General features: G+C 43.3%; 2 protein-coding genes across 4 annotated transcripts in view; one reads left to right on the top strand and one right to left on the bottom strand.

Moving 5' to 3' along the window:
- The window catches only part of LOC138949893 (eukaryotic translation elongation factor 2-like), a 30,457-nt gene extending 15,319 nt beyond the window's left edge, over positions 1-15,138 (bottom strand). The window contains exons 1-7 of the mRNA XM_070321681.1: positions 15,012-15,138; positions 13,786-14,000; positions 13,344-13,531; positions 12,500-12,708; positions 9,996-10,229; positions 9,579-9,692; positions 8,396-8,534 (exon numbers count right to left, since the gene is read on the bottom strand). Coding sequence (XP_070177782.1) covers positions 8,396-8,534; positions 9,579-9,692; positions 9,996-10,229; positions 12,500-12,708; positions 13,344-13,531; positions 13,786-14,000; positions 15,012-15,014 — 1,102 coding nt within the window. The 5' untranslated portion in view covers positions 15,015-15,138. The remainder of the gene's footprint in view (positions 1-8,395; positions 8,535-9,578; positions 9,693-9,995; positions 10,230-12,499; positions 12,709-13,343; positions 13,532-13,785; positions 14,001-15,011) is intronic.
- Positions 15,139-15,282: 144 nt separating this feature from the next.
- LOC138949824 (uncharacterized) overlaps positions 15,283-22,556 on the top strand; it is a 209,577-nt gene continuing 202,303 nt past the window's right edge. For all 3 annotated transcript variants that reach the window (XM_070321607.1, XM_070321613.1, XM_070321603.1), the window contains exons 1-2: positions 15,283-15,385; positions 17,436-19,043. In XM_070321607.1, the coding sequence (XP_070177708.1) occupies positions 17,466-19,043 (1,578 nt within the window). In that variant the 5' untranslated portion in view covers positions 15,283-15,385; positions 17,436-17,465. The remainder of the gene's footprint in view (positions 15,386-17,435; positions 19,044-22,556) is intronic.

Below are 22,556 nucleotides of genomic sequence, written 5' to 3'. Positions count from 1 at the left end.
ATAGTGTCCAAGAAATATCCAACGTTAAAGTTTTCCGGACGGACGTCCAGACGGACGGACGACTCGGGTGAGTACATAGACTCACTTTTGCTTCGCATGTGAGTCAAAAATGGCGACTGTTGTGTTAGGGTTTCAATTCGAAGACCTAACTTTTTTTTAATTCGACGGTTCTAGCGCATGAATTGCACCAATGGGGGATTTTCGGATATAACTCTGGATTTTCAGCGGTCTGGTAGAGTAGGAGCCCCGTTTACTCGGACAAGATTTTCAAAACAAGGCGCAGCATGTACCATGCTTCTGTTCGGCGTTATCTGAAAAGCAAGGTACATTTAGACCCCCAACAGATTATCAGAGCTATGAGCATTCAACTATCAGAGCTATGGGCTATGCTGCCAAGGAGTTGGTCTCAGTTTACAACGTGTGTCCATTGCTTAGCTTTGTGACAAGTAACAGGAATGTTCTACTCGCATCAAACCCAGCAAAGAGTTTCTCTTCCACATTGTGAAACACACCTGGCAGGAGATATCCGCCATGTGATGCCTGAAATGTGGCACCGCTAACACAAGCCAACATCTAAACTTTGCAAAAAAAAGTTATTGAGACAAATGTTGCACCTGGTTTAAAGCAGTCATTCCGGTGTCATTTCATTCAAACTTTCTACGCCATTTAAGGCCGTCCACTTGACTATTTGGCACACCATTCAGATCAAACATTTCTTTGACAGGGTTCATGTGACCGCCGCCCCAATAAGGGTACCCCCAAAATCGACGATACAAAAAACAGAAGGGACCAACTCAAATTCAACCAAAAATAATACTATGCAAAACTTGGCAACTTTTACATACGACGAAAAAGCAAACTCATACCCAGAACATGTTTTGTTTAGTTGGCTTGCGTATTTTGTGTGCTATGCTATTCCCTCTTATGCACATGCTGATTGCACGAGGGGTCAAAATTGGAAAGTTGTGCGACAATTTTGAGGGGTGCCTTTACAAAAAGCACAGCAATTCAGTAGTGGACTGATTTGAAACTTACGGGATATTATGCCTACACACTGGGATACTTTCAGTAATTTTGGATAGTTAAAGGTATTTGTTCAGATGTTATGCAATGTTCTGCAAAAAGTTTATGGGATAGGGCCAATCGGAATCGTGGTACATACTCTGCCCAGGGGCTCACATCCACGTCGGACATCGGACATACACGGATATTTTTTCCAAATGTCCTATACATTTTTCATGCAAGAGGACATAATTATGTCCTATTGTTTTTGTCACAAAGTGGTCATTGTCCGATTATGCTTTCATTTGATCCGGACATTGTCAGTACTTTCCAATTTACAGTAGTTTGATTTGCTATTTTGTCGATGTTTTGCGAAGCGATGTGTCTCTCCAAGCAGACGAAACTTGGGAAGACTGTATGTGCTTTTTATAGAGAAGAGCTTACAAGGGTCGCAACTCTGAATGCTCCAAGCCGGTTGACAGTTGCCTCCCTTCGCATTTGTTTTTTCCGGAAAAGCAACATGCCGCCGAAACGAAATTTGGTGCCAGATAAAGGCCAGAAGCGTTTGTACTTAAAATCTTTGCCCTCATCAGCGGCTAGTACCACTAAAACTGAGCTCCCTCCGGCCTCTGAGCAGCCAGAGCCAGATGAAACCGTCGCTCTAGAAAGTCAGAAAGACGTTACCCCCTCCCCCACCCCACGCGCGTGGCTTCATTTCAAACTGGTCGATTTCATTCCCGTGGGTGTCACACGACCCAGAGAAGCAACTGATGTTTTGCACGAAATGTCAGCAAACAGGCAACTCTTTTACCGTTGGCTGTTCAAACTTCCGAAAATCGACGCTTACCAATCGACGCTTACCGATCACCAAAAAACTAAAGACCATGCTGTTAGTGTGCAAGTGCCATTTACGTTTTGTTGCGAAAAAAAAGTCCTATTGATTTATTTTTGTTCAGGACAAATGTCCTATCACTATTGCATTGTCCAGGACATTTGTCCTATGCCACCTCTCATGGATGTGAGCCCCTGCTCTGCCACCTACTCTACCAGACTTCTGAAATCATCTAGTAAGGAATTATGAAAGTACCATGCTTCTGTTCGGCGTTATCCGAAAAGCAAAGGTACATTTAGACCCCCAACAGACTATCTGAGCTATGGGCATTCAACTATCAGAGCTATTAACCTGGGGAACGGGGCAAAAGGGGTAAAATAAATGGTTACAGAAATGATATCGAATGGAAATGGTAAAGTGAATGTAGATCTAACAATTGCATCATGTTATACCTATGTACGCCTCTGCATAATGGAGAATTTTCAAGTTGAAAAACGGTAGAATTTAATGTGCCCTCACTGGCCAGCCATAGCTTGGGTGATTTGTTTACCATGGGAGACAACTACAACTTCGTTTTGCGCGAGCATTTGAAGCAGAACTCTGCACGTCAACAAATCTTTGGTAAGTAAAGTATTTCGTCTTTTTTGTGCGATTTATAGTTTGAATTAAAAAGTTGCCACTAAAAACTTGCAGTATCAATGAATATTTCCGAGGTTTTACTTTGTTATAGGACATATAAACGATCGGAAGCGATTGGAAGCGATCGATTTGATACTGCAGCAGACGATGCTTTGACAGTCTGTAATACGCTGCAGTGTTCGCTCGAATATATGTTTTTAATTCCTTTTTTTTGTCTTTTTCTTTATGAAAATGATCTAGTTGACTACTTTTCTTGGAATGCGCAAGAGGATGATAATCAGCAGTAGATAAATATCTGTATTTTACTGTAAATAGGACCGAATTGTTTCAGCCGACCTTCACCTTCACGCCGGCGCTAATGTTTTTTAGGTCACAAGTATGGCTCGCGAAACAGATCTAAAGCTGCTGAGACAGTGTTGTGTATAAAATAGATTCACCGGAAAAAAGACATTATTGTACTTCTCATGATCAAACAATGAGGTTAGCTACATGTATATTCTAACGTTGCCTTGTTGAGAACTAGGCGTGCGAGTCTGTGTGCGTGTGCGTTTGTGTGTGTGACGGTGCGTGCGTGTATGCAGTGTGAGTGTGAGTGTGTGTGTGTGTGTGTGATTCCCTGCCAGATTAAATGTCTAAAGTGATATAACACAGAATGACTCATACTCAGTTTAATTTTTTTTTTTCAGCTTTTGTTCCAATTACAAACCATGGCGCTGTGTGTTTTGTGTGGTGATCCGCTCAACCTTGGAGAGAAGACTGTTGTGCCAACAGACAGAGAAAGAGATCTATACCATAAACAAGGCTAGTCTGGAACGTGGTGATGCCGTTTGTCTATCAGAAGGTGAAGCAGTGCACGAGGTTTGTCGTCGCAATTACACGAATGCACGTAACATTCAGAGCGTTTTGAAGAAGAAAGCAGAAAGAAAGAACGCTTTATCAAATCAGTCTAGCACAGAATTTGCTCTCACAGTAATAATGTTTTGACTTTGCTAAATGTTGCCTTTTTTGCGGCAAGGAAGGAAACCTTGACTCGCGCTCTGGTCCCAAAGTGTATCCTGTTAGGACACTTGACTTTGAACGCACAATTTTTCAAGTTTGTTCGCAGCGCTGTGATGAATGGGCAGACATTGTACGAAGCAGACTGGAGTTTGTATCAGATTTGCCAGCTGCTGATGCAGTCTACCATCAAACCAGCTGCTGATGCAGTCTACCATCAAAACTGTAGTCTTTGCTTTCGGAGCAGGAACAGACCACCACAGTTTACTCAGTCGCATCAAGGCAACAAACAGGTGAAACTTGGTCGACCGAAAGATGAGAGGAAAGCTGAAGCGTTGGAGAAAGTTGCTACCTACCTGGTTCAAAATGAAAACGAACAGATAACAGTGAACGACCTGATTATCAAAATGAAGGAGTTTACAGATGATGCTTATAGCCACCCGACGATGAAACAAGAACTTCAAAATTATTTTGGTGAGCAGCTCGTCGTCACGGAAGTCAACGGCAAGTCAAATGTCGTAACATTCAGGAAGACAGCCTCTTCAATTCTTCATAACTTTTATGCAAAAAAGGTCAAATGTGAGGATGCACAGAAAGAGCTGATTCTCAAAACCGCTGCAGAACTGCTAAAGAATGACATAAGAGCAGTGCCGACATCCCGTGCAATGTACCCCAGTGATGATGACATTTCATCGCATGGCGCCAACTTAGAGTTTGTTCTAAAGTCCTTACAGATTCTTCTTGAAAACATCTTCAGGGGAAAGGAAACCAGCGTGAAAGTCTCATCGATTGGACAGGCAATTATGCAGGCATCTAGCCCACGATTGTTGCTGTGTACCCTACAGATCGGACTAGCTGTGCAAATGCATCATTGTTTTGATTCAAAGTTCCTCATTGACACATGGTATTCTCTGGGATTCTGTTCATCGTACAAGGAGGTTCTGACCTATGAAATAAATGCTGCCGTTTCAGAAAACAACGTTGCCTTTCAAGTTGATGGCCATTTTACCCAATATATCGCAGACAACCTCGACCACAACACAGCAACACTGGACGGGTGCAACACATTTCATGGAATGGGAATGATCGCCACTGTCACTCCGACCATCGGGAAAACAGACAGGATCAGAAGAAGAACTGACGTCAAGCCAGAAGAAATAATGAAAAGAGCTAAAGTTGACATTCAGTACTACAACAGACAGGATCGGAAGAAGAACTGACGTCAAGCCAGAAGAAATAGTGAAAAGAGCTAAAGTTGACATTCAGTACTACAACAGACAAGCGTGTGATGGCCTGCTGAAGCTGAAATTTGAACATCTTGAAAACGTGTTTGTAGAAGATGTAACATCAAAGGTGGATCTGCTGTGGAAAGCTTGCTGGCTGTTGCAACCCGACAGACCATCTTGGTCTGGTTTCATGCAAGCCATCCACAAGGGCAGATATCCAGGACAGTCATCCATAATATTTATGCCGATGATCGACATGAATCCCAGTGACACCACGTGCATATTTTCTACCCTGCATTTCATCAGTGCTCAGGCAAAGCGCAGCAACACGACACCTGTGTTGACATTTGACCAACCCTTATAGTGGAAAGCTCTTGGCATCATCTCCAGTGAGCCAGATGGTAGCGACCGTAAAGCCATTGTCCTTCGCCTTGGACCCTTCCATCTGGAAATGAGTTTCCTGGCGTGTATTGGCCATCTGATGGAAGAAACGGGTCTTCATGAAGTGCTGTCTACTGTGTACGCACCAAACGCAGCGAGCAACATGCTTCAAGAGAAAGCTGTGCTGCGTGCCGTTCGAGGACACATACTTGTTGACGCAGCACTAAGTATGCTGCCGTTGCTGTCTGACATATTCCGTGTGCCACTGCCACTGCCCGAAAGTGACACAGAAAAGAATAGAGATAAAAACACGCAAGATGAGCAGACAGGAACACTTTCGACCCCTTACGAGTCTGAACTCAATGTGAACCAAGTTGACGCACTGAGCATCAATAAGGACACTGCTGTGCAGCTTCACGGTGTTCTAGAGTTAGAAGCAGCCTCGATGAAGGAACTCAGAAACAACCTACAGTTGCAAACACTTGCTGAAGTGTTCCTCCAAGACAATGCGACCTTAGAGGATATCCTATCAGCAGGTGAAAATGCGTTAGTGCTGCTCTACAACGGTAGTTCCAGAGAGGGTCTCGATGAACTTCGCTACCGACTCTTCTGTTCAAAGGTAGCTATTGGAACAACGTTTGTGCAAATTCACACTCTGCCACCCACTTCAGCAGCTGCCCGATTCCACAGCATGCGAGTGTTCTTGCAAGTACAAGAATGGATGGGACTCAAAGTGGCCATGGATCCCACGGACTACGGCTGGAAACTTGAGCATGGCATCCTTGTTCCAGTGACAACATATCTGCCGGCAGCACCAGCCGATGTGTTAAACTGAGGTGATTCGCTGCACATGCAAAAGTGGTTGTGACACAAAGCGGTGTAGTTGCAGGAAACACGGACTAGAGTGCACATCTGGATGTGGGGAATGTCGCGGTGTTGGCTGCTGCAACTCGCCTCTACCGTCTTTTGAAATCGAGAGTGAAACATCGTAACCATCATGTTTTCCTCAAACGGTAGGGCTATTGTGTTATGCACTCTTTTCTTCACCTGTAGATGACTTTGAATGAAAGCCGTCCTAGGAAGTATTCTGCTGAAGAAGACAAAGGGATAGGAATAGGTATAGTCATATTAAAGAATGCGTATTTCTTTTATCGTCCGTACGTGAACAACGCATTGCAATGCGTTATTGTTCATTTCATTTTCATTATTTTATTATCCCAGGGCTGGGAAATTCGGGTAGCTTCCTCCAAATGAAAGCTTGCAGCAACAAGAGTGGTGCTAACCAGGTGTGCGCGTGTTAAGGTGTAATCAGCTAACTGCACTAATAGCAGAATGACCAAGGTCTTTTACGTTTTACTGTGGTGACACGGGGGTGGGACATGGATACCGTTTCTTAGTCTGCACATACAGTTGACCCTTGTCCGTCCACCGGCTTAATAAAGTGTTCCTTTTAGATGATGGTAGGCTAATGAAGCGCCGTAGAGTGGAATTTTGCGGCGTTATTGGCAGAAACAAGGGTTTTTATATGTGACGTAATCAAACCGTCATAAAAAAGTTATGCAGAGGCTGCCAACGGTATAACTCCTTGGGAATGTTGAGACAGGCTATCTAAATGCGTTGCAACATTTGTTTTGGGTCTAAGCATAATTCTGGACAGGTTCCCCACCCTATATGGGCATTCAACTATCAGAGCTATGGGCATTCAACTATCAGAGCTATGGGCATTCTCATCCTGCTGCCAAGGAGTTGGTCTCAGTTTACAAGTTGACAACGTGTGTCCATTGCTTAGCTTTGTGACAAGTAACAGGAATGTTCTACTCGCATCAAACCCAGCAAAGAGTCTCTCTTCCACATTGTGAAACACACCTGGCAGGAGATATCCGCCATGTGATGCCTGAAATGTGGCACTGCTGACACTAGCCAACATCTAAACTTTGCAAAAAAAGTTATTGAGACAAATGTTGCACCTGGTTTAAAGCAGTGTGCTATGCTATTCCCTCTTTTGCACGTGCTGATCGCATGAGGGGTCAAAATTGGGAGGTTGTGTGACAATTTTGAGGGGTGCCTGTACAAAAAGCGCTGCAATTCAGCAGTGGACCGCTTTGAAACTTACGGGATATTATGCCTACATACTGGAGATACTTTCAGTAATTTTGGATAGTTAATGGTATTTGTTCAGATGTTATGCAGTTCCTAATTCAGGCTCTTATTCCAGAGACCTTTCATCCACAGACCTGTGCACACTCAAAACGCTCATCAGTAGTAAACAAACCAAATTTCAGTAGTTTTTAAAATGTTTCAGTAGTAAGCTGTAACGACAGTTCAAGACATAATTCTGCTCACAAAGCACACAAACTGAAACACTGTTGTGCCGTTTTCTTCTTCTTTGGTGACAGAGCTGGCGTCTCCTCTTCACTATCTGAATCTCGCACTCTTTTTTTCTTTTCCATGTTTCACTTCAATCACAAGTTGCCACGCAGACGCTGGACGAACTAAGTCTAAGAACAAAGACTCAATGCTGAGAACACGCGCGCTTCCAGTAAATCGGAAAACGTCTTTTCAGCGCAACGGCCAACTAATTGGTCAAAACATCTTAAAACAGAAAACAAGAAGAGCAAACGCTCGATCGAGTCACTTTCGCAGTTCTGAATATTATATGAGGCATCAGATGGACAGGAAGAAATTGCTATTCACAACACAATGAGTCACGTTCACATAAAATTTGAGCCCGGTCACTTTTATAGTTTCCGAGAAAAGCCCAACGTTAAGTTGTGTGTTGCCGAACAGAAAAGGCTAGTTATCTCCCTTGTTTTTCTGATAACGTTCGTAAAAGGCTACAGATGTAAATACTTTGATGTAAAGAATAATCCTACAAAGTTTCAATCACATCCGATGAACTTTGTCAAAGATATAAAATGTCTAATTTTTCCTTTGACGCTGACCTGTGACCTTGAAAAAGGTCAAAGGTCAACGAAACCATCGTTAAAGTGTAGAGGTCATTGGAGGTCACGACTAAACAAAATATGAGCCGGATCGCTTTGATAGTTTCCGAGAAAAGTCCAACGTTAAGGTGGTGTCTACGGACGGCCGGCCGGACAGACTAACACTGACCGATTACATAGAGTCACTTTTTCTCAAGTGACTCAAAAAGTACAAAACTTTTATTTTGGAGTAAAACATCGGAATTTCGGAATTTTAATTAAAATTCCGTAGCACCGTATTCTGCATATAAAAATCGGAGAAATTACGGAGAAACCGTAGATGTGTACAGGTCTGCATCCACATGTGTGCAGTCTTACAAGGAAAAAGAGCCACTCACCGACGCCACAAGGGTCGTCATGGGGACCTTCGTACAGCAGCTCCATCCTGTATTTCTGGGCGGTGACAGGTGAGGGCAGGTGGATGACAATCATCTGCAGCATAGCGTCGCCAGCCGGCAGCCACTTCCTCATGATCGTCTGCAATCACACACAGTTGTCACAGCATCAACACGCTATGTGTAGCCTACAATGTAGGTCTAGTTTTCATCCATCAGTCGAGTTTTCATCGATCAGTCAAGCTCACGTCCAATAACACAAATGCACGGCAATCTTTCATCCAATAACACAAATGCACGGCTATCTTTCATTAATCAGTCAAGCTCACATCCAATAAAACAAATGCACAGCCATCTTTCATCCATCAGTCAAGCTCACGTCCAATAAAACAAATGCACAGCTATCTTTAATCCATCAGTCAAGCTCACGTCCAATAAAACAAATGCACAGCTATCTTTAATCCATCAGTCAAGCTCACGTCCAATAAAATAAATGCACAGCTATCTTTCATCCGTCAGTCAAGCTCACGTCCAATAAAACAAATGCACAGCTATCTTTAATCCATCAGTCAAGCTCACGTCCAATAAAACAAATGCACAGCTATCTTTCATCCGTCAGTCAAGCTCACGTCCAATAAAACAAATGCACAGCTATCTTTCATCCATCAGTCAAGACCACTCCAAACACAAATCTGTCTCAAGTCCATCAGTCCAGCTCATGTCCTCACCTAACAGCAACTTACACTTCTGCCACCTCAAAATAACAAGGTACATTTACACCCCGAAAAACTACTGAAAATATCAAAGTACATTTAGACACAGAAAAACTACTCATAAGAGCAAGGTACATTTAGACCCCCGAACAAACACTCAAAATAAGTTACATTTATATAGCAAGGTTCATTTAGACACTGAAGAAATTATCACCCAGCACAGCAATGGGCATTCTCACCCTGCTGCCAAGGAGTTGGTCTCAGTTTACAACGCGTGTCCATTGCTGGGCTTTGTGACAAGTAACAGGAATGTTCTACTCGCATCAAACCCAGCAAAGAGTTTCTCTTCCACATTGTGAAACACACCTGGCAGGAGATAGCCGCCATGTGATGCCTGAAATGTGGAACTGGTGACACTAGCCAATATCTAAACTTTGCAAAAAAGGTGCGAGACGATGACGAGACTAACGTACCTTGAGAAGCGGCTTGTCCTGCAGCTCTCGGTCCTCCGAGGTGAGCTTGATGCCCAGCTTGTCCACCAGGGCCAGCGTCTCCTCCTTCGTCTTCTTCATCGCCGTGTTGAAGATCTGTAACACACATCCTCACAGGCTTTACACACATCTCACACAAACATTACATCCTTTACACACATCACCTGCTTTACAAACATGGATGTATTTTTTCAGAACGTCTGAAAGGGGGGTGAGGTGAGGGGGTAAACAAGGTATGTACCTGGTAGATGGGCTTGAGGATGTATTCTTTCAGAATGTCTGAAAGGGGGGTGAGGTGAGGGGGTAAACAAGGTATGTACCTGGTAGATGGGCTTGAGGATGTATTTTTTCAGAACGTCTGAAAGGGGGGTGAGGTGAGGGGGTAAACAAGGTATGTACCTGGTAGATGGGCTTGAGGATGTACTGGGTGAATCCACGGAGGGCGCCGTCGCGCTGCTCCTTGAGCCACTTCTTCTCGCCGGCGTGGTAGAACTGGTCGCCCCACAGCCGCTTCATCAGCTTCTCCTCCGGCATCTTGAACTTGCTGGAGTACAGCTTGGCAAAGTCCTTCAGGGTGAAGGCCCAGCCGTGCAGGCCAGATCCAAAGCCCACAGTGCCGATCTTGGGGTCCACCTGTACACACCATACTCTTCTTGCTTTCACTTTGTACACACCATACTCTTCTTGCTTTCACTTTGTACACACCATACTCAGGGGTGAGTTTTGGCGCTCGCCCGCTCGCCCGCGGCGACTTCAAATCGCGTGGGGCGAGTTCGAAATTCCTCTGAAATCGCCCGCCGGGCGGGTTCAAATTTTGCTGAAGTACAAAGTCGTTAGGCAACGTAGTCAATCGGAACGGCCGGCGAACAAATATCTCTGCGGGCGATCTCAAAATCTGTCACTTCTCTACTGCCCACTCATCCCCCCCCCCCTCCCCCACTTTGAGGACTCAGGACTACCATCAATCAATGTCAGACACATTGGCTAGACAGCTACCCCCCTCCGCCTCACTTGACCATGTCATCACCCCTCCAGTGCCACGAGCCGCTGGCGATTGCATCAGCAGTCAAAATAGTTAAACCGCCCCTCCGTCCCCCCTCTTTGCGCTATTCACTTCACCCCCTCTCTGATCTTATCCTGCGCTCACCAATCCTTCAGAGACTTTCACATGTTTCCTCTCAGATAAAAACTCGGTCATTGACCCCGAGTAAGAAGGTCAGTGTCTCGACAGGCAGCTGTGTTCAGATTGCAAGTAACGGTCATTGACCCAGGTCTCAAGGCCAACCAGCTTTTACAATGCATCTGCCTTTGATCTGACCGCCCATCCAGAGCAAACATATTCCCCCTAGCCCTCTGTATTTTTCCTTTGATGTGCCTGCTATGTACCACTGATCCAGTTTCTGGGAAATGTATATAATTATGTCATTGACTGCAGGGATACTCATTGAGACCGTTTTCCCAAATATGTTAACACCAGCTTTGCTGACCAACTTAGTACAAGTAGTGACAGTACTATTGCAGTCAATTATTTCCCTTCAACTAAGGAAGTAAAAAAAACCACCCAAATCCACTATATGTGATAAAGAAGAAAAGACAGACCTTCAACAATAGGACAAGGGATGCAACTCTGCTGAATCAAAAGCATAAAGATCACCTGGGAACAATTCTAAGATCAGGAAATCTGAACATCTGTTTGTTTTCATTAGGAAATAGAAATGAAATGTAATGCTTTTGATTATTTATGACTTAAGCTGTGGTAAATTTGGCTGGTATGCAACTTTTACAGTAATATTAATAACACAGACATAAAGAAAAAGAAACAAAACAAGAAAGCAACTTAGAAAATGTTTTGTTTGTAGTCAGCTTTTTATACTTGGTTTTATACAACAAAAAACATAATTTAAATTAAAAGAAAATGCCGATTTACTCTTTTGTAGTGTGTGTTTATGTGGTAAGTAAAGTTCCATAGTAAATTACTTTGTAAATTGTGTGGTAGGGGTACATAAAGGGGGTAACTTTTAGTGAGGTTTAGTGTGTGATTGTGTGACAGGGTGTGAATGTGGTTTTGATTTCTTGTTTCTTTGTGGCGGCTTTTATTTTAAATTCTTTATTAAAACAAGGTTAATTATCATTATATTAAAACATAGCATTTTAGTCATCAAGTTTTCTGTGTGTTTGTGGTAGTTATTAGTAGTGCAAATCCACATGTATGCATTATAAGTATGAATGTACGTCTTTTGTGTATGTGGTTAGCAAGCGACGAGCCGCTGGGGCGGTTGTAAGAAATCCCGGCAAGTTGGGGGCCGGTTGGGATTTGGGGGGGCCGGTTCAATTTTTGACTTACCGGCCCCCCTGGCCGGTAGCAAAAAAAGTTAAGGTACACCCCTGCATACTCTTCTTGCTTTCACTTTGTACACACCATACTCTTCTTGCTTTCACTTTGTACACACCATACTCTTGTTTTTACCTTTAACACACCAGTCACTTGGAGGTAAGCTTTACATTTCTTCACACCTTTCACAAGATTACCTTTGAACACACTGTACACTTCTAGGTTACCTTTGAACACACCAGACACTGCTAGGTTTTTGTCTTGCTGCATCAACATCACTCAGCTATACACAGAAGCAGAACACATAAAAGCTGGTTACTTGACTTCTAAGGTCTTACTATTGCCCATTTTGCATGTGCCTGCAGACGAGTCGAAAACACAGACAAGCCCATGAAGCTTGTCAAATCACCCGAACTTTTAAACAATGCTAAATAAGCATCAACATGACTGATCGTTTCACATCAGAAAACAAACAAAAGCAAACGTCTCTGAGCACGAAAGACTGACAATACAGCAAACCATACACAAGTGCCAGCCTGTAGAAGAAACACTAAGCGTCAATGTGACTCACAGCAATGTCCCCCATGGGTCCCTCATCCTCAGCGTAGGTTCCTACAATGACGTTGACGTTCTCGATGATACGCTGAAAGGTCTGGTAGAGATCCTCCTCCTCCAGCTGCAGGGTGAGCAGAGCCAGGTCCATCTTGTTCATCAACAGCACGGGGCGGATACGCTCGCTGATGGCCTGACGCAGCACAGTCTCCGTCTGCACGCACACGCCTGCAACAACCAATGTCCTACATTTTAACACTTCTCATGTCAAAACACAAAACAAAGCTGTTTTCTTTAAATCGATTTATCAACTGAACACACACACACAAAGTCTCTCTAAACAATCCTCGAATCACCCCTTCGCCAAAATACAGTTATAATGGCCCAAACTACACTACTTGCATTGATTATTACAGAAACACAAACATCGTTCAACTACAACTAAACATCACAATCCAAGATACGCACACTGACACGTCTTCACACTTCGAAATCACACCAGGTCAGACTGACCGAACTCGCACTGTCGGGGTGAATGTGTACGCATCCGTTAAGGGATTAACCAATTAAAACGCAGCATCTACGCACAAAGACATACACGCATGGTCAAGGGGCATAATTGGGGTAAGGAACGAGAGAAAGGAACAACAGTACGTCAAATCGCCACACGGCTACATGAGCAGAATCAGAAAATGTAAATGTGGGCAAAGGAATTGTCAGCTGATATACCCTACCATTTTTTTTTTAATTGGCATTTGACAGTCTCCCAGATATAAGCTTTTCCAACATCAGTAACCCACCGCTGGACAACAACCGTTTCGTGCGCGGTGTAGGAACAGAAGAAGTGAGTGCAGCCTACTCACCTGACACGCAGTCCACGACGACGAGAGCGCCGTCAGTCACACGCAGGGCAGCCGTCACCTCGGAGGAGAAGTCGACGTGGCCGGGGGAGTCGATGAGGTTGATCAAGAAAGCGTTGTTCTCCTGGTCATAGTCCTGCTTGATGTACTGCATGTCAGCTGGGTCCAGCTCGTAGTACAGGGAGATGGCACTGCACAACACACAACACCGTCAAACTCACAGCACCAAATCTGCTCTCTACACATGGCACTCCAAACTAATCTGGTCTGTATACATTTGAAACAAAACATGACTAATTGGAACAATGGAACAGGATGTCTGACATGCAGAGTAAGAGCTTGGCAGCACTTCCACAACCAACTACCACAAGAATACTTTGAGGACTGGTCAGACACAAACCCAACACCAAGTCACCAAAATCACTAAAATAGAACACAAGCTTACGTAGACTTGATGGTGATGCATCGTTCCTGCTCATCCTTGCGGGTATCAGTGAAGCGCGTCTCACCGGCCCTGGAAGAGGCGATGATACCCGCTTTACTGACCAAGGAATCGGTCAGGGTGGATTTTCCGTGATCCACGTGAGCAATCACGGACATGTTACGGATGTTCTTCTTCTTGTCCATGATCCCACGGATCTGGTCTACGGTAAAGTTCACCTGCACAAATCATTGAAACTGAGATCAAGCATCTGAACACAAACTTCTCCCGACATCACCAGCTTACATACAAAATTACTGACCTATCAAAATATGCAACTATAAACACCAGATTCAGCTACAACCAAAAACAGGCCAACCATCCCAGTTCAAAGGAATATGCAGGGTATCAAACTGTTGGGCCCTAGCTTACATCTGTGTGGAACTGCCATCCAAAACATTGTAACCGGAGCCCTGGTAAGATATAAGTCCGTAACCCTAATGTGCCCTCACATTAGTCAAAAACCAATGACTAGACATCGAATCGAGCGAGTTGCTCATCAATGCCGAATCAAGCAGAACAATCCTGTAATTAAACTCTTGACAGGCTTGAACAGGTTAGCTACGACAGACTCATTTGATTGCCCATCCCTTTAACTGTCTGTTATTCCTAGTCCATGACCACTTCAATATTGTTGTCCACCAACAACGACGCTAGCAAAGACCGTCTAAAAATAGACATTCTTGGACTGTCAATTGACATTCTGTTTCAGAGACTGAAACGACAAAAGAATGATGAAAACGTTAAAACTGTCGCGGCAAGGTACAAAAACAATCAGATAAGTGTACCATGACGTTAGAGTTGGTAGTCAGCTGATCACAAATGAGACCATAAAGCATGCACGTTGCATACTTCGTCACATACTGAGCGAACACTTCATGTGACGATCGATCACTGATTATGAACAACAAACGGCGACAGTAGAAAACGACAGTGTGTAACACAAACGAATTATATAAAACTTCATTTATATATAACATTCATCACCGTTTACACTCAAAATGGGAGAAAATATGCTCGTCATCGCTGATTAGGTATTTCACCACAACGACGCAAATGTGGTTCTCTCAATTTTCTAGATGCAACTTTCTGGTGACATAACCATCGTATTACGAAACTTACACATACATTATGTCAACTGATATACAATTAACAAAATCGTAAATAAATGAAAGTTAGATGGGACTTACCATCTTGGATTGAGTCTAGATTGGACAACCAACAAACGTCTATGGTATTGCCCTCTCAAAAGACCCTGATAGAAAGGCTGAGAACGTGGATGGGTCACATGATCAATAGTTTCGCATTAAAATGACGTAATTTATCTAAAAAAGTAGGCAGATTCTTTGTTGCCTGGACCCTTCCTCTGCTGTCTTATACCAAATGGCTCCTATTTTATACCTAATTTTGAAATATGATCAATCTCTGGAATTCTGTTATTCGAAACTAAACGAGAGAGCTCTCAGTTATTAAAATGTCTGCTGCTTGACATCTGTACAATCGAAGGCAATGTATGGACATGAATAATTACCAAATCTCGCATGTTTTCCTCAACGCTTAGCAGGTAAAATTAATATTAATAATTTGTACGTGATATGAAGAAACTAGTCGCACATTTGTCTTCGTGTGTATAAAAGATGTGAGCAATTTTCTGACTCAGTGGACCGGTGATGTGTCAAGTGATTCTGATAGTTGCATGATAATTACGGTAGTGCGTGTACAGTTTGTTTGTCTGCTGTTTTCTCAGAATCTTTCATCTGGATATACCTCCGGTGCTTGCAACAAGAAGCAGAAACTACAGGAAGTGCTGCTACACAAAGTTATGAAAGGGGTGTGTTGTCAGTTTGGGTAAAAGGCAATTGTTTACGTGTCTGGAATCAGGGATACAAGCTTTAATCCAATGGCATTGTTGCCTGCGTGTGGCACCACACTTCCAGGAATGATCTCAAATTACGCTGGTGTCAGAACTCGCAACAAGAGAAAGCCAGATGGTCAGGAATTACAGATGTCATCTTTTAACTACTGACTGCTTGAACTTCTCAACCAAACACTGGAAGTAGAACTTCACAGAATTAGAATCAAACCATTCTTAAGTCTTACCCAAATTAATCATGCCAAATTTAATGAAGAGTGTGTGATCACTTGAAAACTGTGACATAGGTAGGCAATTCCTCAGTGACTGATCTGCGCCAATATAGTTTATATTCAAAGTTCATTTATTATAATATATATAATCATAAAAGCTGACACACTGACACATAAAGAAGACACACAGTCACACACACACACACACACACACACACACACACACACACACACACACACACACACACACTAAAGCATACAATGATACATTGTGCTTCTGTTTTGAGAGAAAACTCTGGTTCCAACGATTGTTATTGACATGTGAGCTAAGTGCAAAGTTATCAATCATTGAATCAATAAAAAATATTTATTGTTCAAATTTAGTTGATCAATTAATTGGTACAATTCTCATTTTCTGCTTTGACAATTAAACTGAAGTTATAGATATATATATAAACAAACAGTCTTTCCAAGTGGACTAAACACTTACCAAAATAAATGTGACTTGGAATAATAGGCCGTGAAAAGTAGGATATGCGCCGAAATGGCTGCGATCTGCTGGCCGATGTGAATGCGTGATGTATTGTGTAAAAAAAATTCCATCTCACACGGCATAAATAAATCCCTGCGCCTTGAATATGTGCGCGATATAAATTGCATAAAAATAAAAATAAAAAATAAATCCCTGCGCTTAGAACTGTACCCATGGAATACGCGCGATATAAGCCTCATATTGATTGAAACACTGTCACCAAATAAATGTCAGATGTGACAACACCTTATAGTTGATGTAACATTCCTCCGATCACGTCCGGGACGTGTTTAACTTTTGAATGTAAATTTGACTACAAGTACAACTGTGTAAAAGATATATGTACTTTTCATGAACCGCCTGTTTTACAGTGATGAACTTGTATAAACATTGTTTTCAACCATAGGGACAACCCTATCAACTGAGAAAGGAAACTAACTTGCGTCGATCCAGAACTTACCACATCGGATGTTGAAAACAGAAAAACAATTAATCTACTTGCTAACATATTAACATGTCAACGCACATAAGCGGGCATGTAAATCTGCATATGCCCGTTAATACAAAAATATGTATGTGTGTGCGCGCGCGCGCGCGATTGCGTGTGTGTGCGTGTATGTAGTAAAAATAGTAACGGGAATATGGATTGAGCGTTGTGGACTAAAAATAGTAACGGGAATATGGATTGAGGTGACGTCGTGCTGGCAGCGAAAGGGTTCCTGAAAACGGCAGAATTGATTTTGCACACTATACAAGAAAAGCAACTCTTCTGAACATCCAAGGGGAAAAGCTTGTACCAGTTTCAGTTACCACCAATAAAAAGCAAATGCGTCTTGGTAACAAAAAAAACAACTTTAATCCTTAAATTTTATTTTCAAAAACAACAAAAAACCTACCGACCCTAATTTTGTTGACCTTAACATCAGGAAAGAAACTTTTGGCCTTATATATTATATATATTATATGTGTGTACTACAGGTCAATTTCATTGTTTCAGATTTTGATTGCTGTGACCCCAGACTCCAAGATGTCTGACGCTGAGGACCGAGCCTCCTGTGACAACGTGTCTGACGGTGACGGTCGTGAGGATGACCAGCTGCAAGCGTCCGGCGGGGGCTCACCTCCCTCCGCCTCACACATGTTTGACCAGTCAGTCACATCCACTCTGGATGATGCGGCTGACAATTTCAGCATCGAGGTGCACTTGGGAGGGGACAACTCTCGCCACGCCAGTGAGATCAGCTCGCTGTCGTACCAGAACCTCCTGGAGGACGGGGATAGCACCAGCACCAGCACCAGCATGCTGTCTCGGAGAGGCAGCGACGACAGCACCGACTCCTACCCACCAGACTTTGACAACGACCTTCCTCCCGACGACATGGAGACATTCGAAGCCTCGGACCTTCCTTTGTCGGAGCACTACGCCACCTGGAGGATGAAGAACATGCCGAAAGGAAACAACACTGACAGCGAGGACAGTAGGCGGGATGACCTTTCACCTTCTAAAGTGATAACGCCTGTGTCCGGGGGCTCGGACAGGAGGAGGGAGAGGTCGAGGGAAGGAAAGAGAAGCGGTGGGGACACCCCGGACACTGCCCTGTCCAAGAAGACTCTGCAGAGTTTGACCGTGTCCGACTCTCCTTCCGCTCAAGACCCCTCTGCGGTCGTACGGCGGAAAAAGTCTCCTCTGCCGGGCACCACGGGGAATGGTGTGGACGAGATGAACGGAGCCGTCACCAAGAAGCGCAACAGTCTTGAGATTCGCAACAACATCCCTGTGGTGGGAGAGGTGAAGAACTACGAGAGTAGCGCCAACACTCCGCCTCTACAACCTCTGTCCATCAAGCCCAAGATGAAGAACCTGAAGCAGTCACCAGGCCTCGCACGCAGAGTCTGCGACCAGGCGGGAAAGCGGGATGGCTCCAGTTCAGAGAGAGAGCTGGAGGGGTGTGGGGAAGGGGTTGACGTTCAGTCGCAGTCTAAACTGCCCTCAGGATTCGAGGAAAAAGAGTCAGGGAAGGTGGAGGAGGCAGGAAAACTGGAGATCATTGCTCCTCTGCGGCGAAACGTGGACATCGAGAATGAATACGATTACGTGAAGTACGCCCGGGTGCAGCACGGGAACTCTTACGTGGGAATGCGTCTGGCGTACTCCAGCTCAAACGACTCGCTCAACCTGAAGCGCAACAGCCATGGCAGTGACTCTATAGACAGCTCGCGCGAACCCTCCCCGGAAAAAGTTCTGCACCAGAAAATTCTGACCGATCTGAACGGACATGTGGCTCAAGAGAGAGTGTGTGAAGACTCGCTGACGGAAATCCCTCTCAACTCGGACTCGTGTCAACACGAGGGCAGAAAGGCGTTCACGCTGTCCCCCGAGGCCACGGAGTGCGACAGTGTGGAGGTGGAGAGCGTGACGTCCGATGGAGAAAACTCTACGCCCGGATTTCCTACGGTGGAGGATGGGTTGTCCAGCAGCCAGGGGAGTGATGTGGAGGAGGGACAGAGCGTTGACCACACCTCCCCCTCACACCGCCTGCGCAACAAACAGAAGGCCGACATTGACCAGGAGATGAACAAGGGATCAGGCGACGAGGAGGACCAGGTAAGCATTGACAATCACATGTTTGTTGTCTTGTTTCTTTGTCTGCCTTTTCATTTTATGTATGTTTGTGTGATTGTTTATGCGTTTGTTTTTTGCGTTTGTTTTTTGCGTTTGTTTGTCTGCCTTCTATTTTTTTATGTGATTGTTTGTGTGTGCATTTGCTTGTTTGTTAAAGTTTAAGGGTGTGCATGTGTGTGTGTGTCTGTCTTTTGTCTGTCTGTTCAGAAGCATAATCTCATACTGACTTACCAGGAGTAGGAGAAGATGATGCGGATACGGCTAAAAGTACAAACATAAAAATCCATTCTTGTTTGAACTGTCTCATTGCACTGCAGTTGTGAAGTTTGACAAACAGGAAGTGAGACTCACTGAATTTCACACAACAATGGCTACACTGTTATCAGCTGGGCTGAAATCCACTCTCAGGGCTTCATTGTTAACTTACAACTGAAGCTTGAGGGAGAAGTGTTTGTGTTACACAACCTTACAAGTCACACCTGACTGGTTTGCACTGGATCCCCCCTCCCACGTGACCCAGTGAAGCCCCTGTGAGGCCAGCCACAATGCATGAAAGGTGGACAAGAAAGGACAGATCAGGGGCCACAATCACAGGTCTCTATGGCTGATAATGGTATTAGCGTTTCCACACACTGAACACCGACCAACTGATCCAGTCTAGGTGTCACTGTGACTGTGACCATTGCTCTCACTCCAGTCTCATCGCTTAGTATTGTAAGAGACAGAGGGAAGTGTGAATGTGAGCTGTGATCTGATGGGTTGGTATTGTTGGAGACAGGGAAGATAATAGCTTCAAGGTGTGCTGTGCTGAGTTACTTAAATGAGATGCTGCTCACCTTTGGCTTTGGATCAGCCAGTCAGTTCAGTTCAAACTTTGCAAAGGGCCGTCACTGTTGGAAAAGTACAGTTAGTCAGGCAAATATGTGGGTGTGACTGTGAGTATTCATTTTATATTATTTATCCCCGAGTACGCAGTAGGAGGGTCCAGCAGACTTTAATTGTGTGTCTGTGTGTGTGTGTGTGTGTGTCTGTCTGTCTGTCTGTCTCGACTTAACAGCTTATTGCTGGGAAACTACTGGGCGCAGTTGGTTTAAACAAGTTTATTCAATAAATTCCATTGGTACTATTACCGCATACATGAAATAAGGAACATGGAGCACAACAAGCTAGGCTTATAAGCGTACTCTTAAAAGCAAATGAAATTTGGCGGACGATTTTAATATAACAAATTTGAAATAATGTCAAAATAATAATGGTAAATTATGGTAGACAAACATGTAACAATAAAAGGAAAAAAAAACAAAAGAAAAAAAAAACCAATGCTAAACTAACAACAGTACTCACACGCGCTCGCACACTCACTCGCACAAACACGCATACAATGACTTCCACATGGTTGAAAATAGAATACTACCAGAACAAGGAAATGTAAACAGTACTGCACATGGTCGTTTCGAACATGGATGAGATAAATGCATTCATTATTCAAAACGTTTGCTTAATAAGATAAACCTGAATAACTGGTCAAATATCAATGCATTTTCGCTGTCTGACTTGTCTCTATTGCCATACAGAAAATCATCAGCGGTTAGCAAATCATAGTTGGGCAGTGTTGACAAGGTGACTTCACGTATTTGAAGAGATAAGGGGCAATGAAAAATATAGTGCTCCGCATTTTCAACACGATAACCACAAGTGCATGACGGGTCGGGAATTAAATGTCTGTCAAATAGATCACTGCTGATCCTCAATCTCAGTCTGCAATGGATAATTTCTGATTTTCGATCAGATGTGTATCTATACGAGGGAACAACAGAATCATCAGAACTAATACGTTTTTTAAATAACCCAATAGAATCAAGTTGTTTTACAGTATCTGGAAGCTCATTCCACAGGGAAGTCGAAGACAGAAAAAATGACTTTTTATACAATTCAGTTCGAGAGTGGGGAGTCTGTCTGTCAAGTGGTCTTCGTCTATAGTAAGGGTTCACAGAAGCAACGAGAGGAGGCAGACGTTCTAGTAAGTATGGTGGCACGCGTGCATTAACTAATTTGAAATACAAAATCAATTTGTGTCTTTTTCGCCTCTCCTTCAGTGTTGTAAATCCTGATTCATCGTACACTTTTTGGTGACTCGTGCCACGAACTGCACCTATAATGGTTCTTATGGCATCAAGATGCAAGTTTTCTAATAAAGTAGCTAATCTGTCAGAACAGTTATCCCAAATGACGTCAGAAAAATCAAAATGGGGAATAATAAAAGATTTATACATAAGTTCAAGTGCCTTTCGGCTAAGGCGATACTTATAGGACCGAAAACATGAGAGAAGAACACGTACTTTAGATATAATTGACTGAACATGTGATTCCCATTTGCAGTCGCTCTGAATCAGTACACCAAGATGTTTGTGAACGTGGTTTTCTCTCAGAATTGTTCCATCAAATACAAGAGGAAGGGTTTCAGGCATTCTATTTCCAGAAAAGGTCATCAAATCTGTTTTTAAATTATTGAAATTAACTTTCCATTTTTCCGCCCAGTGTGCAATTTTGGCTAAGTCTGCATTTAAGATCTGTGTCCGCGTGTTTGCATCATTTAGAGATAAATGAGGTCAGGCACAATACTGAGCAAAAAGTACAAAATGAATGGTAGCCACTTTCTGGATTTTTTTTTGCAAAGAACTGTTTTCTTCTGGTTGTTAATGTTGTTGCATTGTGATTAAAGAGAGAATAAAGAATTAATATCATTTTACAGATTATTTTTTCTGTTGATGGTTATTTTGTTTTTGATTATTTTCTATTGAAAATACAACTTAAAATGGCCACTGAAACCTGACAAAAATGAGTGGTCTTGTTTGAGAAAGCACAATGGTAAGTGAAGCAGTTTGTAGTGTCATGTTTGTATTTATTTTGGTCAAACTAAGTGTATTTAACAATTAGATATGCTCATTTTCTTTCTTTACCGTAAAATGTGTCGTTAGCGTGGACGAAAAAATTGCATTCTGTAAGTAATGCTTCGTGTCTCACTTCACACGCTGATCTAAGTCCATACCATCATCATATCTTTCACATGCAACTCGATATTTCCACTGATAATTGAAAGTTACTGAATAAAATGACACAATCTAGCACAAATAAAAGCAATCAAAAGACCTAGCGTTGTGAAAGAATGTGTGAAAGGCAATATCCGACGTTTTGCGTCACTGCGTTACTTACGTTTTTGCACTTCCAAAATCTAACGCGAAGTCGACACAGGCACACAAACGAATGTCAATCGACTCAATGCACTGCGGAAATTTCCACAGATTAAGAATAAATGGCCTTCACCTTTCCCACAATGCATTGAGAGGAGGTATTTTGACCTGGAAGTTGTTCGTGTCTTTGGCGTTTCGCGCAAACTTACGACATCTCAAGAGTTTTTCCAGACAGACGAACTTCAAGAATCATCGATCCCTAATTGATTTTGCTGTATTCAGTTGAGTTACCCAACAGGCAACT

The sequence above is a fragment of the Littorina saxatilis genome, linkage group LG1 (assembly GCF_037325665.1).
Source record: "Littorina saxatilis isolate snail1 linkage group LG1, US_GU_Lsax_2.0, whole genome shotgun sequence".
In the NCBI taxonomy this organism is placed as follows: Eukaryota; Metazoa; Mollusca; class Gastropoda; order Littorinimorpha; family Littorinidae; genus Littorina; species Littorina saxatilis.
Note: the sequence above shows the minus strand (reverse complement) of the source record. Positions and strands in the feature narration are given on the sequence as shown.